General features: G+C 44.1%; 1 protein-coding gene across 1 annotated transcript in view; it reads left to right on the top strand.

Annotated features, from left to right (window-relative positions):
* The first annotated feature begins 842 nt into the window (after positions 1–842).
* LOC122935708 (tyrosine-protein kinase SRK2-like) overlaps positions 843–18,266 on the top strand; it is a 41,101-nt gene continuing 23,677 nt past the window's right edge. The window contains exon 1 of the mRNA XM_044291556.1: positions 843–1,507. Within this exon, the coding sequence (XP_044147491.1) occupies positions 849–1,507 (659 nt within the window). The 5' untranslated portion in view covers positions 843–848. The remainder of the gene's footprint in view (positions 1,508–18,266) is intronic.

Genomic DNA, 18,266 nt, shown 5'->3' with positions numbered 1-18,266 from the left:
GTGATATTACACGGGGATGTCTGTATTACATGTGTGATATTACACGGGGATGTCTGTATTACATGTGTGATATTACACGGGGACATCTGTGTTACATGTTTGGTACTGCATGGGGACTATGTGACATTACATGTGGTGTGTCAGTATTAGGCTACTCTCACACTGGCATTTTGGCTTTCTGTTTGTGAGATCCGTTCAGGGCTCTCACAATCGGTCCAAAATGGAGAAGGATCCGCTCAGAATGGATCCGTTTTCCTCGGTTGCCCCTGTATTCCGCTCTGGAGGCCGCCTGCAGCGTTTTGGTGTCCGCTTGACAAAACTGAGCCAAACGGATCCGTCCTAAAACACAATGTAAGTCAATGGGGACGGATCCGTTTTCTCTGACACAATCTGGCACAATAGAAAACGGATCCGTCTCCCATTGACTTTGAATGGAGTTCATGACGGATCCGTCTTGGGTATGTTACTGATCCATTAACCACGGATGCATGCGGTTGCATTATTGTAACGGATCCATGTTTGCAGATCCATGACGGATCTGCCCAAAACATGAGTGTGAAAGTAGCGCTTACACATGTGATATTATTGCTCCCTGGGACACTCGGAGACTGCTTCCTACAGATTGTGGACATTGTCTCCTGGTCAGACTGTGGACTTACTGAAACGTTTCTCCTCTGGATTATCTGCCTTCTTTGACACATATCTCGGGGCAGAGAGATTGCTCTGGGTATGAGGAAGCAGATTGTCCTGTCAAACTCAGGTCCGCCCTGCACATTCCAGTACTTCATATAGATCTTACTTCCTTGTAGACACAGTCATCTGCTGGAGGTGAAGCCACACAGGAAGGAATGGGGCAGACCTTCTGCAGAAAATGCTGTCCATGCTGTTCATGCTGTCCCTGCCACCAGGAACCACCTGTGCCGCAACCTTTCTCAAATCTGGACATCCCAAATCCTGAAACCCAAGTCATGAAACCACCCGAGAGCACATTCCAATCATTTATCAAAACACACATAGAGGAGCCAACCAGAGGGGAACATGAACCCATCAGAACCCAACCACCCACCAAACAGGTCATCGGCCTCAGAAAGAAGGACAACATGCTGGATGGTGAGGATAACCAAGGATTTGTAGGGGCATCAGACATTTCTACTACTTCAACCTACGAACCTTTCACTTATCTACCCACAAGCTTTATCAATGAAATAGGAACCCCTAAACCCAAGACCAACCCTGGGTATATGCAACCAGAAAAAACACAAACATCAAGTACCATGACATGGGACAGCAGTGGTGGCATCCTGAGCAGAACCAACAAGGTCTCAACCTACAACTATAAGCCACGCTCATCCCAAGACCTGGACATAAAGAAGGGGGCATATCTGGAAGTTATCAAAGAGGAAGGAGAGTGGGTGATTGCACGAACCCTCGATAGCAATGGAGAAAGCAAAACTGGGTACATCCCCAAAACCTTTCTGGCCAACGAGGGAAGTCTTGAGGCAGAGGAGTAAGTAGTAACAAATATCTATTATCAGCACTGTAGAAAGATGCTTCATCTGTGTCATGTCACCTGTATCTAGAGAAGACTACATTGCGTATGGTCCATTGTAGACAAAATCAGAAAAATGTTGTTGTCCCTAAAATTGCCTACCCATGGAGTGATTTTCCAAACCACCAACCATTTATTGAGCATCTGGGGGTCATATCCATCTGGACAAACCTTGTGCATGGAGGAGGGGGCACTACTGTCTTGGGGTGACCTTGTTTTGTGGTAGATTATAGGCCTGATTTATTAATGGGGCGTTAATGATAGCACAGATGGGGAATGGAAATACAGAGGACCTAGAAGAAGACAGAGGAATTGTCATCTGGCTTTGAAGCCGATCTGATCTGCTTCGGTAAGCATGGGCAGAGGCAGGGGTCCACCTAGGAGAGGGCTAGTAGGGTATGTACCCTGGGTACTGGATGACAGAGTGTACACCAACAAGCCCCCTTTGACTAGAATATTTACATATAGGGTTAGGGCAACCAACTGAATATTTTCTGGGTGAGAGAAAGCCTGGAACTCAGGGAGGAGAGGGAACAACACATTGACATCATGACAGCTGAACAGCGCCGTGGAATTTCTGTTATGTGAAAACTTTAGAGCCAAAAGTAAAATCACGTAATTTCATTCAACCAACACCTAAAATAACATAGTTTATAAGGCCGAAAAAAGCCCTCTGTCCATCCAGTTCGGCCTGTTATCCTGCAAGTTGATCAAGAGGAAGGCAAAAAAAAAACTGTGAGGTAGAAGCCAATTTTCCCCACTTTAGGGGAATAAAAAATTCCTTCCCGACTCCAATGAGGCATCAGAATAACTCCCTGGATCAGCGACCCCTCTCTAGTAGCTATAGCCTGTAATATTATTACGCTCCAGAAATACTTCCAGGCCCCTCCTGAATTCCTTTATTGTACTCACCATCACCACCTCCTCAGGCAGAGAGCTCCATAGTCTCACTGCTCTTACCGTAAAGAATCCTCTTCTATGTTTGTGTACAAACCTTCTTTCCTCCAGACGCAGAGGATGTCCCCTCGTCACAGTCACAGTCCTGGGGATAAATAGATGATGGGAGTGATCTCTGTACTGACCCCTGATATATTTATACATAGTAATTAGATCTCCCCTCAGTCGTCTTTTTTCTAAAGTGAATAACCCTAATGCTGATAATCTTTCAGGGTACTGTAGTTGCCCCATTCCAGTTACTACTTTAGTTACCCTCCTCTGGACCCTCTCCAGCTCTGCTATGTCTGCCTTGTTTACAGGAGCCCAGAACTGTACACAGTCCTCCATGTGCGGTCTGACCAGTGATTTGTAAAGTGGTAGGACTATGTTCTCATCACCGGCATCTATGCCCCTTTTGATGCAACCCATTATCTTATTGGCCTTGGCAGCAGCTGCCTGACACTGGTTCTTGCAGCTTAGTTTGCTGTTTATTAAAATTCCTAGGTCCTTTTCCATGTCAGTGTTACCGAGTGTTTTACTATTTACTATGTACGGGTGACTTGCATTATTCCTTCCCATGTGCATAACTTTACATTTGTCAGTGTTAAACCTCATCTGCCACTTATCTGCCCAATCCTCCAATCTATCCAGATCCATCTGTAGCAGTATATTGTCCTCTGTAGTATATATATATATATATATATACACAGTATACTGTCCTCTGTAGTATATATACAGTATACTGTCCTCTGTAGTATATATATACAGTATATTGTCCTCTGTAGTATATATATATACAGTATACTGTCCTCTGTAGTATATGTACAGTATACTGTCCTCTGTAGTATATGTACAGTATACTGTCCTCTGTAGTATATGTACAGTATACTGTCCTCTGTAGTATATGTACAGTATACTGTCCTCTGTAGTATATATACAGTATACTGTCCTCTGTAGTATATGTACAGTATATTGTCCTCTTTAGTGTCAATTACTTTCCACAGTTTAGTGCCATTTGCAAAAATTCATATTTTACTATGCAAGCCTTCTACAAGATCATTAATAAATATATTGAAGAGAATAGGACCCAATACTGACCCCTGAGGTACCCACTAGTGACAGTGACCCAATCTGAGTGTGTACCGTTAATAACCATCCTCTGTTTTCTATCATTGAGCCAGCTACTTACCCACTTACAGATGTTTTCTCCCAGTCCGAGCATTCTCATTTTATATACTAACCTTTTATGTGGTACAGTGTCAAATGCTTTGGAGAAGTCCAGATACACGACATCCATTGATTCGCCGCTGTCAAGTCTAGAACTTACCTCCTCATAGAAACTGATAAAATTAGTTTGACATGACCGATCCCTCATGAAGCCATGCTGATATGGTGTTATTTGCTTATTTTCATTGAGATCCTCCAAGATAGCATTTCTTAGAAAACCTTCAAACAGTTTACCCACAACAGATGTTAAAATTACCGGCCTATAGTTTCCGGGCTCTGTTTTTACAGTCTTTTTAAATATATGCACACATTTACTATGCGCCAATCCTGTGGAACACTCCCTGTCAGTATAGAGTCCTTAAATATCAGAAATAGGGGTCTGGCTGTTACATTACTTAATTCTATTAGGATATGGGGGTGTATGCCATCTGGTCCTGGCGATTTGTCTATTTTAATCTTTTTAAGACGCCATTGTACTTCTTCCTGGGTCAGACAGGACACTTTAAATGGGGAATTTACTTTTACATTCTGCATTTCATCTGACAGTTTATTTTCCTTTGCTTTCTCCTCATTGCTGTCTGCAACTCCCCCTCCCCCATCACTCTGTAAATGGCCGACACCTTCAGATTTATACTTTTTACCATTTATATAATTGAAGAAATTTTAGGATTAGTTTTGCTCTCTTTGGCAATAAATCTCTCTGTCTCTAGTTTGGCCGCTTTTATTTGTTTTTTACATATTCTATTTTTTTCCGTATAGTTTTTCAGTGCTTCCGTGCTCCCCTCCTGTTTTTAGTGATTTCAATGCTTTCTTTTTGTAATTTATTGCTTTCTTTATGGTTCTATTTATCCACATCGTTTTTTTCTTGTTCCTTAACCTTTTATTCCCATAAGGGTTCTTTCACACAAGCAGTGGCGACTCTAGGAACAATATATAGGGGGGCCCATAAGATACCACAGTCAAAAATGGGGGGGCACTAATCATTTTCACGATTTAATCATACTACTGAAAAAAAAGAAATAAGTATATATAAATAAGATTACAAAATACGAGAGTATTCTGGTATGCAGGTGGATGAAGGGATAACCCCTCCACCCCTACATACAGGGTAATACAGCGCCTCATACCTCTTACAACCAGTGACGTCTCTTTGATGTAGATGTTTCCTCATCTTCTCCTTTCAGACCTTCAGACAAGACACCATTTTTCAGCCATTTCTCGTCTCTGCAGTTTGACAAACACAATCTTAGTTTACTACTTTTCCATCATCCTCCCATCTTCTGGACAAATCAACCTACCACCCCCAATACTGTGCCGCTGTGCTCCCCAATGCTACACTGCAGAAACAGATAACCCCTTGATAATACTAGTACCATGCAGATAGTGCCCTTCAATAACTATTGGCACACAGTGCCCTAAAATAACTGCGGCCAGAAAATAGTGCCCCTGACACTAATAGTGTAAACATAACGTCCCCCAAAAATAATTGTGGTAAGCTGATACTGTGCCAAGGTGCCCCCACAGTAATAGTGCTCCCAAAAGTCCCCACTGTGCCCCAGAAGTAATAATGCTCCCATAGTGCCCATACTAGTAATCATGTTCCCCATAGACCCCCAGTAGTAATAAAGCCTATCATAATGCCCCCAGTAGTAATAATTCTCCTTATAATGTGCCAGTGCAAAAAATACCCCCTTTTAATGCCCCCAGTTGAGCTAATGTCCCCATAGTGCTCCCATAATGTGCCAGTATAAAATACCACTATATAGTGCCCCCAGTAAATGCCCCCAGTAAATGCCCCCATAGTGCTCCACTCCTCCATTCTTCCTAGTGCCCCCCATAATGTACCAGTATAACATGCCCCTATATATTGCCCCAGTAGATGCCCTCAGTGTCTCCCATAATTTGCAAGTATAAAATACTACTAATAATAGTACTCCTCTCTCCCCTTCCCCATAGTACCCACCATAATGTGCCCCAGTATAAAATGCCCCTATACAGAGCCCCCATATAAAATACCCCTTTTTTGTGGCCTCAGTAGATTCCCCCATAGTGCCCCCAATAATGTGCCAGTAAGAAGTGCCCCCTTAGATGCCCCCATAGTGCCACCAATAATGTGCCAGTAAGAAGTGCCCCCATAGATGCCCACAGTGCCCACCAATAATGTGCCAGTAAGATGTGCCCCCATAGATGCCCCCAATCATGTGCCAATAACAAGTGCCCCCATAGATGCCCCACAATCATGTGCCAGTAAAAAGTGCCCCATAGATGCCCCCCAATCATGTGCCAGTAACAGTTGCCTCCATAGATGCCCCCAATCATGTGCCAATAACAAGTTTCCCCATAGATGCCCCCCAATCATGTGCCAGTAACAAGTGTCCCCATAGATGCCCCCCAATCATGTGCCAGTAACAAGTGCCCCCATAGATGCCCCCCAATCATGTGCCAGTAACAAGTGCCCCCATAGATGCACCCCAATCATGTGCCAGTAACAGGTGCCCCCATAGATGCCCCCCAATCATGTGCTAGTAACAGGTGCCCCCATAGATGCCCCCCATTTATGTGCCAATAACAAGTGCCCCTATAGATGCCCCCCAATCATGTGCCAATAACAAGTGCCCCCATAGATGCCCACAGTGCCCACCAATAATGTGCCAGTAAGATGTGCCCCCATAGATGCCCCTAATCATGTGCCAATAACAAGTGCCCCCATAGATGCCCCACAATCATGTGCCAGTAAAAAGTGCCCCCATAGATGCACCCCAATCATGTGCCAGTAACAGGTGCCCCCATAGATGCCCCCCAATCATGTGCTAGTAACAGGTGCCCCCATAGATGCCCCCCATTTATGTGCCAATAACAAGTGCCCCTATAGATGCCCCCCAATCATGTGCCAATAACAAGTGCCCCCATAGATGCCCACAGTGCCCACCAATAATGTGCCAGTAAGATGTGCCCCCATAGATGCCCCCAATCATGTGCCAATAACAAGTGCCCCCATAGATGCCCCACAATCATGTGCCAGTAAAATGTGCCCCATAGATGCCCCCCAATCATGTGCCAGTAACAGTTGCCTCCATAGATGCCCCCAATCATGTGCCAATAACAAGTTTCCCCATAGATGCCCCCCAATCATGTGCCAGTAACAAGTGTCCCCATAGATGCCCCCCAATCATGTGCCAGTAACAAGTGTCCCCATAGATGCCCCCCAATCATGTGCCAGTAACAAGTGCCCCCATAGATGCCCCCCAATCATGTGCCAGTAACAAGTGCCCCCATAGATGCACCCCAATCATGTGCCAGTAACAAGTGCCCCCATAGATGCCCCCAATCATGTGCCAGTAAGTAGCACCATATAAAAAAAATAAACACTTATACTAACCTCCATCATGCTGGCAGCGATGCGATGCAGGCCTCTTCCGGCACGTGTCCCGCGCTGTACGGCTCAGGCGGCGCTATGACATCATCGCGCCGTCTGCATCGGCCTAGTGCCTGCAGCCTATCAGAGGAACGGGGAAAGGAGACGCCTCTCCCTCCCCTGCCCCACCGCAGCATCCATGTGTATCGCTGTCCTGAGGACGGTGATACAGATGACTATGGGGGTGAGCGCTTATACAATGGAAGCGCTCATCTCCCTGTGCCCTGCCCCCGACCCCCGATCATGTTTTAAAGGGGAATCAGCGGGGGTGGAATGCAGGGGGGCAAGGAATAACTTAGGGGGGCCCCCCTTGCTCCCCCGTAGCGGAGAGCATGCTGCGGTTTGCTCTCGATATGAGAACGGAACGGAATGCATTTTGGAGCGCTCCATTCTGTTCACTTACGTTTTGTCCCCATTGACAATGAATGGGGACAAAATGGAAGCGTTTTTTCCGGTATTGAGACCCTATGACGGATATCAATACCATAAAATATTAACGCTAGTGTGAAAGTACCCTAAGGTACAGTGTATATAAAAAGTCTACACACCCCTGTTAAAATGTCAGGTTCCGGTGCTGTACATACTGAGCTTGGTTCTGGTGTGGTATATATGCTGAGCTTGGCTCTGGTGGTGTATTTATGTACTGAGCTTGGTTCTGGTGTGGTATATATGCTGAGCTTGGCTCTGGTGGTGTATTTATGTACTGAGCTTGGTTCTGGTGTGGTATATATGCTGAGCTTGGCTCTGGTGCTGTATTTATGTACTGTGCTTGGTTCTGGTGTGGTATATTTGCTGAGCTTGGTTTTGGTGGTGTATTTATGAACTGAGCTTGGTTCTGGTGTGGTATATTTGCTGAATTTGGTTCTGTATTTATGTACTGTGCTTGGTTCCGGTGCTGTACTTACATACTGAGCTTGGTTCTGGTGGTGTATTTATGAACTGAGCTTGGTTCTGGTGTGGTATATATGCTGAATTTGGTTCTGTATTTATGTACTGAGCTTGGTTCTGGTGCTGTACTTACGTACTGAGCTTGGTTCTGGTGTGGTATATATGCTGAATTTGGTTCTGTATTTATGTACTGTGCTTGGTTCCGGTGCTGTACTTACGTACTGAGCTTGGTTCTGGTGTGGTATACTGTATATGCTGAACTTGGCTCTGTTGCTGTATTTATGTACTGTGCTTGGTTCTGGCACTTTGTATATGTAATAAACTAGGTATGACATAGCTAAGGACTCATGGGCCCTGGTGCAAAAGTTCAGCTTAGGCCTCCTACCCTCAGTGCTTTGTGGCAAGGGGCAGGGGTGCTCCTAGCCTTTCTGCTGCCACATATAGTGAATATAAAAAGTCTGTTAAAATGTCAGGTTTCTGTGATGTAAAAAAAAATGAGACAAAGATAAATCATTTCAGAACTTTTTCCCCCTTTAATGTGACCTATAAACTGTACAACTCAAGGGAAAAACAAACTGAAATCTTTTAGGTGGAGGGAAGGAAAAATATAAAAATAAAATAATATGGTTGCATAAGTGTGCACACCCTTAAACTAATACTTTGTTGAAGCACCTTTTGATTTGATTACAGCACTCAGTCTTTTGGGTATGAGTCTATCAGCATGGCACATTTTGACTTGGCAAGATTTGCCCGCTCTTCTTGGCAAAAACACTCCAGATCTGTCAGATTGCGAGGGCATCTCCTGTGCACAGCCCTCTTCAGATCACCCCACAGATTTTGAATCGGATTCAGGTCTGGGCTCTGGCTGGGCCATTCCAAAACTTTAATCTTCTTCTGGTGAAGCCATTCCTTTGTTGATTTGGATGTATGCTTTGGGTCGTTGTCATGCTGAAAGAAGAAGTTCCTCTTCATGTTCAGCTTTCTAGCAGAAGCCTGAAGGTTTTGTGCCAATATTGACTGGTATTTGGACCTGTTCATAATTCCCTCTAGCTTAACTAAGGCCCCAGTTCCAGCTGAAGAAGAACAGCCCCTTGGCATGATGCTGCCACCACCATGCTTCACTGTGGCTATGGTGTTCTTTTGGTGATGTGCAGTGTTGTTTTTGCACCAAACATATCTTTTGGAATTATGGCCAAAAAGTTCAACCTTGGTTTCATCAGACCATAACACTTTTTCCCACATGCTTTTGGGAGACTTCAGATGTGTTTTTGCAAAATGTAGCCTGGCTTGGATGTTTTTCTTCGTAAGAAAAGGCTTTCGTCTTGCCACTCTACCCCATACCCCAAACATATGAAGAATACGGGAGATTGTTGTCACATGGACCACACAGCCTGTACTTGCTAGATATTCCTGCAGCTCCTTTAATGTTGCTGTAGGCCTCTTGGTTGCCTCCCAGACCAGTTTTTCTTTTTTCCCCCCAGTTCTTGGTAATGTCACTGTTGTGCCATATTTTCTCCACTTGATGATGACTGTCTTCACTGTGTTCCATGGTATAGCTAATGCCTTGGAAATTCTTTTGTCCCCTTCTACTGACTGATGCCTTCTAACAATGAGATCCCTCTGCTGCTTTGGAAGCTCTCTGTGGACCGTGGCTTCTGCTGTGGGATGCGACTAAGAAAATTTCAGGAAAGACCAACTAGAGCATCTGAGCTTTATTTTGGGTTAATCAGAGGCACTTTACATGATGGCCGGTGTATGCTGACTCCTATGTAACAGGATTGTGAATGTGATTGCTTATTTCGGAACACAGCTACATCCCCAGTTATAAGAGCGTGTGCACACTTATGCAACCACATTATTTTTTTTTTTTTTGTTTTCTTCCCTCCACATAAAAGATTTCAGTTTGTTTTTTTAATTGAGTTGTACAGTTTATAGGTTACATTAAGGCTAGGTCTACACGACGACATTTGTCGCGCGACATTTTGTTGCACCAATGTCGCGCGACAATTTTTATAATGGCAGTCTATGGTGTCGCACTGCAACATGCGACATGCTGCGACTGCGACGCGACAGTCGCAGAAAAAACATTCAAGATGTATTTTTCGGCGACTGTCGCGTCGCAGTCGCAACATGTCGCATGTTGCAGTGCGACACCATAGACTGCCATTATAAAAATTGTCGCGCGACATTAGTGCAACAAAATGTTGCGCGACAACTGTTGCGCCCTATCTGTCGAGCGACTTTTTGTCGCGCAACAAATGTCGTCGTGTAGACCTAGCCTAAAGGTGGAGAAAGTTCGGAAATGATTTATCTTTGTCTCATTTTTTTACATCACAGAAACCTGACATTTTAACAGGGGTGTGTAGACTTTTTATTCCCATACGGTATGTACCTCTCACAATTAGAGTTTAGGATGGTTTTAAAGATATCCCATTTTGTGGCTGTATTTTTATTTTTGAGGACTTTGTCCCAGTTAGTTCGGCCTATGGCCTCTATTAGTTGGCTAAACTTAGCTTTTTTGACATTTGGTATTTTTGTTCCTCCCTGTAGAAACGCTCTTTTGAATGATAATTGGAAGGTTATTACTTTGTGGTCACTATTTCCCAGGTGTCCCCCAACCTGCATGTCTGTTGTTCTGTCAGGCCTATTGGTTAATACTAAGTCCAGTATGGCCGTCCCTCTAGTCGGGTCCTGAACCAGTTGGGAGAGGTAATTGTCTTTGGTTATTGCCAAGAACCTGTTTCCTTTATGAGATATACAAGTTTCAGTTTCCCAGTCTATATCTGGGTAGTTGAAGTCCCCCATAATAACCACCTCATTATGATTTGCCGCCTCGTCTATCTCATTTAGTAGCAGATTTTCTGTGGACTGCGGTATATTAGGTGGTTTATAGTAAACTCCTATTAGTAATTTATTACTGTTTTTACTCCATGTATCTCTACCCACAGTGACTTCACATGTTCATGTCCCTCACTTATATCTTCTCGGACTGTGGGCTTTAGGGTCCAGTCACACGTCCGCAAAATGGGTCCGCATCCGTTCCACAATTTTGCGGAACATGTGCGGACCCAGATCCGCACTTCCTTTCCGCAAAAAATCTGAACATGTCCTATTCTTGTCCGCAATTGCGGACAAGAAAAGCCATTTTCTATGAGAGTGCTGGTGATGTGCGGTCCGCAAAATGCGGAACGCACATTGCTGGTGTCCGTGTTTTGTGGATCCGCAAAACACATACGGATGTGTGAATGGACCCGTAGACAGAACTTTACATAAAGGCAGACCCCTCCCCCTCTCCAGTTTTGGCGATCCTTTCTAAACAGACTGTACATTAACCGCCCAGTCATAGCTACCATCCAGCCATGTCTCAATTATTCCCATTATTATGTATATTTTTTACCCTACACCTTTCCTTCTGAACTGTTCTAGTCCCTCCTTCCATTCCTCCCCCAGTCTCATTACCTTGCCCCCGGTCTCTATCTTCCCCTTCTATAACTTAATTACTCCCCCAGTCCCTAGTTTAAACACTCCTCCAACCTTCTAGCCATCTTCCCCCCCCAGCACAGCTGCCCCTTCCCCATTGAGGTGCAGCCCGTCCCTACGATAGAGCCTGTAGCCGATAGAGAAGTCGGCCCAGTTCTCCAGGAACCCAAACCCCTCCTTCCTACACCAGTTCTTGAGCCACTTGTTAACCTCCCTAATCTCCAGCTGCCTTTCTTGTGTGGCTCGTGGTACCGGCAGTATTTCGGAAAATACTACCTTTTGAGGTCCTTGCCCTAAGCTTGTGACCTAAATTCCTAAAATAATTTTTAAGGACGCTCCATCTACCTCTAACTTTGTCATTGGTTCCGATATGGACCATGACCGCTGGATCTTCTCCATCCCCTCCCAGTAATCTGTCACCCGATCCGCGATGTGTCGAACTCGAGCGCCAGGAAGATAAAACACTATTCGACGATCCCGGTCTTTGTGACAGATCACCCTATCTGTTCCCCTAATAATGGAGTCTCCCACTACCAGCACCCGTCTGCCCTGCTCTCCTGGTCCCCTGCTTACCAGAGCTGACATTCCCCTGACTGGCAGAGGAAGTGTCCGGCTGCAGCAGTGCTCTCCCTAAACTGACATCCCCCTCATCTGACAACTTTGAGTCAGATCAGGGCTAGCCTCCCTGGCACTCTTCCCCGTTTTTTAACTGTTACCCAGCTAGCTACCTCACTTTCCTGAGCCTCCTCGCTAGCACCCTTCCCTACATCTACCCCATAGAGCGCTTGTTCAGTGAGCAGCAAACTCTTGCCCGGTTAGATACTCGATGTGCGATTCCAAACAGGCAATTTGCTCACATTTTGTACAAAGATATGCAAACGGCTGTCCCAGGACTGCAGACATTAGACAAGATGTACATCGGACGGCGCTGTCAATAATGGAACACATACTAAATGGGGATTACGCAAGAAAAGAGAAAAATACAATACAGTGCAGTGATAAGAATCTAACTTACTGTAGTCCCCTCCTAAAGTCCCTGAATCTGAAGTCACATAATCTAAAGTCAAACAAATAATGATCAGCCGGCACTCCGTAATAAATGGCGTGGTGCTCGTGTCCGAGATCTCGATCCCAGGATAATAGCAAATAAGAGACCGGCACTCACTGTATTTTGAAGAAAGAAAATCTTTAATGTCACATTGGATCGTGACGCGTTTCGACTCTCGTCTAGAGCCTTTCTCAAACGTAAGGGATGTGGTACAAACATAAATGAATACACGGCATTTAAATAGCCCGCCTAGGCGGAAATGACATCACATTGCCTTAATTACCAAAATCAACACTGGACAGCTGTCCATGATAGAAATAAATGAAACAAGGGAAGGAAGGAAAGAAAAGAAAAGAAAAGAAAAGAAAAGATCCCAGCGGCAATCAATTAGCAATTCATCTAGTAGAAGTTACAAGCAATAATAGGATTAATTGCAAAGAGAAAATAATAACGTAATCATGCTGCTGGGATGTCTTCAAGTTTTCTAAAAACGGAAGAAAACAAAAGAAATTAATTAGTATAGTGTTGATCCACAATTATGGTAAAAATAGCATATTGCATTAAAAATAATGACATACTGACAAGGAAGTAGAGAATTTGAAGATTTACAGGAAACTGTGGAGATCATACTCGCGGTTCAGGCCTTTGGGCTCCAATGTCTGCAAAGTGTGAATCCAATAGGACTCACGCTTCTTCAACATCTTAACCCTATCACCACCTCTACGTGGTTGTGGTACATGTTCTATGATCTGAAACCGCAACTGCGAGATATTATGGTTGTGATGCTCAAAATGATGCGGTATTGGTAAAAGTAAATTCTTTTTGCGTATAGTGGACTTATGTTTAGAAAAACGATCTTTCATACGCATAGAAGTTTCGCCTATATAAAGTAAGCCGCAGGGACACTTAAGTAAATAAACAATAAAGTTACTATTACAAGTATAGAAACCCCGGATGGGAAATTGTTTCCCTGTATGTGGGTGTGAGAAAAATTCACCTTTAATCACACTAGAACAGTGTATGCAGCCTAGGCAGGGAAAAGTACCCTTTTTAGGTGTAGATAAAGTAGTTTGACGTTGTGTCATATGGGCACTACCAATATCAGCCCGCACCACCATATCCCGTAAATTTTTATTACGTTTATAACAAATGAGTGGCCGGTTTTGGAATTCCTCAACAGAAGGATAAGCCCTAGATAAAATATTCCAATGGCGGTTAATGATCAATCTGCATTTTTGGATCCAGGGATGAAACTTTGAGATAAATGGGATACGAGATCTTTTTGCATTTTTAACTGGGGGAGTGACTTTATCTCTTTGCTGTTTTAGCAGAGAGATAGGATATCCGCGATGTTTGAACCTATCACTCATTTCCTCAAGGCGAGTTTCCTTGATAGTGGCTTCCGAAACAATTCGACGAACCCTCTGAAACTGGGAATGGGGTAATGCTTTTTTAAGAGCAGGAGGATGATTACTTAAGTAATGTAAAAGTGAATTTCTATCGGTATGTTTGATATGTAAATCTGTGACCAACGATCCATCAACTCCTTTCATAATCACAGTATCAAGGAAACTAATTCTATGTTCATCATAATGTAGTGTAAACTGTAATTCGCTCCACACTGAGTTTAGGTAATCAGCGAACTCTAAAAGGGATCCAATGCCGCCGCGCCACACGCCGCGCCTTGTTTCATTTATTTCTATCATGGACAGCTGTCCAGTGTTGATTTTGGTAATTAAGGCAATGTGATGTCATTTCCGCCTAGGCGGGCTATTTAAATGCCGTGTATTCATTTATGTTTGTACCACATCCCTTACGTTTGAGAAAGGCTCTAGACGAGAGTCGAAACGCGTCACGATCCAATGTGACATTAAAGATTTTCTTTCTTCAAAATACAGTGAGTGCCGGTCTCTTATTTGCTATAATCTAAAGTCACACACTTTATACAAACACGCACTTGGTCTCAAATACGCAAATGCTCACAAACTCGTGTTGTTTGTCTGCTTGTATAAGTGCAGCCTGCTTTTTTTCCTCTGGATTCAAAGCAAGATGAGTTTAAACCTTGGGATGAAGGATGAGTCCTCGATAATCACAAGTAAGGGTGAAGGCTACGCCTGGAGACAATCTAGTAGTCCTCCATGACAGAAGTTAATGGTGTTCATAGGTGAAGAGGTTCTGTACAAACCTCCACCTCAGAGGCCTGTCATATGGGGCCATCAATTCTAATAATAATGTATTCCAATTAACACAGTCGATGCTGTGAATTAACTCCTTAGGGACATTGGGCTTTCTTTTTTGAGGGAAAATTTTTATTTTTCAAGGGCACCATAGTGGTCTACATAAAACTAAACACTTCTAATGAACTCATTATTGGGGGAATGGAAGGAATCAGTGAGGTTGCCGTTGCTTCAAAATTTTGCTCTGGTCGCCACGCAGCATACATAACGTGTCATGTTTGTTCTATGACGTGAGAGGATTATGACAAATGTTTTTAGGTTCTTTGATGTTTTATTACTCTAGAACAATAATAGCACACCTCACAGAAAAAAAAAGTTTTATGTTGTCGGGTCCGAGAGCTGCTATTTTCTTAAGTTTCCCATTAATGTAGTCCCATCAGGATTTGATTTTTGCAGAATGAATGCAGCTAAATAATTCTGTATTCTTGCCTGTAAATAAGAAAAAGATAGACAATCTGAAAGGCCATGGGAGGTCTGGAAGTCTTCTTTAGGCCCTCTGCTAACTTGGAAACCAATCTGAGACCCGTTATCACTTTTGCAAGGCACTGACGGAATGACAGAACAAAGGTCCTCCAACTGTCCAACCACCTAGATGTTGCTTTTGACATCGCACATGGTAGAGGCATCAGTGCAGTGACTGGCACAGAGTAGATGCATCAGTGCAGTGACTGGCACAGGGTGGAGGCATCAGTGAATTGACTGGAACAGGGTGCAGGCATCAGTGTAGTGACTGGCACAGGGTGGTGGCATCAGTGTAATAACTTGCACAGGGTGGAGGCATCAGTGCAGTGAGTGGCACATGGTGGAGGGTTGCACAGGGTGGAGGCATCAGTGCAGTGAGTGGCACATGGTGGAGGCATCAGAGTAGCATTTAGACAGATAGATGAGCCCGGTGAGGGGACAGTCTGGTGAGGGCGAGACCAATTAGTTATGAGTTACAGTAATCTACATGGGAATGGATCAGGATGTTGCCATCTGTGGTCCTTATATCAGGATGAACCACTCCAGGCACATGATGGACACAGTTCTCTTAGACTGGCGCACATTACTGATGCCCTTCACTCTGTGTAGCCGCTGACGCACCTTGTCATGTTATTCACGGCATTATCTGGTGTCTGCCCGGTGACTTCTATATTTACAGTCAGGACTATGCCTTTATAACATTATTAGTTACACAGCGGCTGACCTCAAGGTGGTGGACTCAGGATGAAGCTTTCATTTTATTATGGACTTCTGAAAATGAAAAGAGGGATCTGATCTAACAATGACCCAATCTGCTATAATACCATGTTATTACAATGCTGTGATACTCTCCTATTAGGATCACTTACTTCTGGGTGCAGTCTACCTGTAGACATTTGTCTGTGAAAGTTCTCAGTCATTCAGGTCATCATGATTTTTTCAGTAGTAATATAATAAGTCAGGACAACTGGATGTTTTGCTAGTCATACAATTGACTTCCTCAGTTGTCTTCAAGACCCTAGATGGTGTGTAGTCCTCTGGTGTCTAAGGATTGGACCTCCTCCTTCTCTTTCCACCTCCAGTCCATCTGCCATCATTTCTCTGACCACTTTTAGTAGAGATTTCATCTATCATCAGTTACACGGCACCCTCGGCTGCAGTCTTCACCAGTCCTTCTTCTTGTCAACCTTAACTGCAGTCTTCATCAGTTCTTCTTCTTGTCACCCTAAGCTGCTGTCTTTATCAGCCCTTTTCTTTGTCACTCTCATCCACAGTATTCATCAATCCTACTTCTTGTTGCCAAAATCCGCCATCTTCATTAGTCCTTCTTGTTGCCCTCAGCCACAATCGTCATCAGTCCTTCTTATTGTTGCCCTCGGCCACAGTCTTCACTAGTCGTTCTTCTTGTGATCGTAAGCTGCAGTCTTCATCAGTCTTTCTTCTTATCACCCTAAGTCGCAGTCTTCATAAGTCCTTCTTCTTGACACCCTTGGCCACAGTCCTCATCACTCCTTCTTGTCACCATCAGCTGCAGTCATCAGTCCTTTTTCTTGCCTTGAGCCACAGCCTCCATCAGTCCTCCTTCTTGTTGTCCAAAGCCGCCATCTTCATAAGTCCTTCCTGCTGCCCTCAGCCGCAGTCTTCATCAGTCCTTCTTCTTGTAACCCTCAGCCGCAGTCTTCGTCAGTCCTTCTTCTTGTCACCCTCAGTCCCACTAGACTTTGGGGTGTCAAAGTAATTTTCACCACATTTGTGAGGTCAAGCCCTGATGAGTCGAGATCACAATTGCCGTTTCAGTTCAGCCCTACAGAATTAGATGGGGTTGAGGTTTAGACTATGTTCAGACTCTCGGGTTCCTCCATACTAAAGTCAGGTGGAACGGTGGAAGCAGATGTGTAAAATGTCTGTGTGCATGGAAGAATTAACCCTTCAATGGAAATAAGGGGCCGAACCCTCAAAAACAGCGCCAGATCATTACCCACAAATTCATCATGTCTTATGGAAGGCACCATGCATTCTACCATATCATGTTCATCATCCATCTTCCGACAGCACATTTCCACTACTCTACACCACACCAGCAGACACTTGGCATTGTGCATGTTGATGATAGGCTTGTGTGCATCTGCTCCAGAGCGCAGTGATGATGTGCTTTACATCACATCAGAAGATGTTTGGCATTGAACATACTGACCTTAGGATTGTGTGCTTCTGCTGCAGAGCCCAGTGATGATGTGCTTTACACCACGCCAGCAGACACTTGGCATTGTGAATGCTGATCATAGGCTTCTGTGCGGTTATTCCATGGCGGAGCTGCTGTTTCTTCTTGGCAATTTCTTTTCTCCATAGTAACCATAACAAGTGACCAGGGCAGATCAGAAATTTATTGACCTAACTTGTGGTAAAAGGCACACGTACTTTTGGGCATTTTTTTCATTCTTTTTTTTTCCATAAAGTGTGTAGGATACAATAAAAAGTAAGAAACTAAACCTGATGTGGTCTGTGATGTGGGTCTGTCCCTCACAAGGATTGCAGATGACAGCTCTGATGTTCCTTATACTAATGACTCCAGGCCAGTCTCTCAGATTCTTACAATGAATGACCTAAATAGTCTTCTCCACCTTCAGCCTCAGGAGACTGCTTTTATGCTCTGAAATATAAGTCACTTGGTTAGTTCTACAGTCAATCAAGTTGGAGATCTGCTGAAGTAGAAACGTCCCAGAGATTTTATAAAAGGTCCAGGGCTATATCACAGCACAATCCTGAACAGAGTGAGCAGGATGGTGAATGCTTCCCTGGCCTCTATGCAGCTTCTTGTCTGCTTAGCTGTAGACAATGACCTCTGGATTGGACACAAGAATAGACACCATGTCTTCCATCATTGGCAGATAACAATACTTGGCTGAAGGTTTAACGAATGTTTACACACCCACAAATGGGCTGTAGTGACATAACACTCTTATAAAAGAGTCACTCGTTCAAGGGGCAGTTATATATGGATGGAATCTAGCTGGAGACATATGG

The sequence above is a fragment of the Bufo gargarizans genome, chromosome 4 (genome assembly GCF_014858855.1).
Source record: "Bufo gargarizans isolate SCDJY-AF-19 chromosome 4, ASM1485885v1, whole genome shotgun sequence".
NCBI lineage: Eukaryota > Metazoa > Chordata > Amphibia > Anura > Bufonidae > Bufo > Bufo gargarizans.
This window is presented reverse-complemented; position numbering and strand designations above follow the sequence as displayed.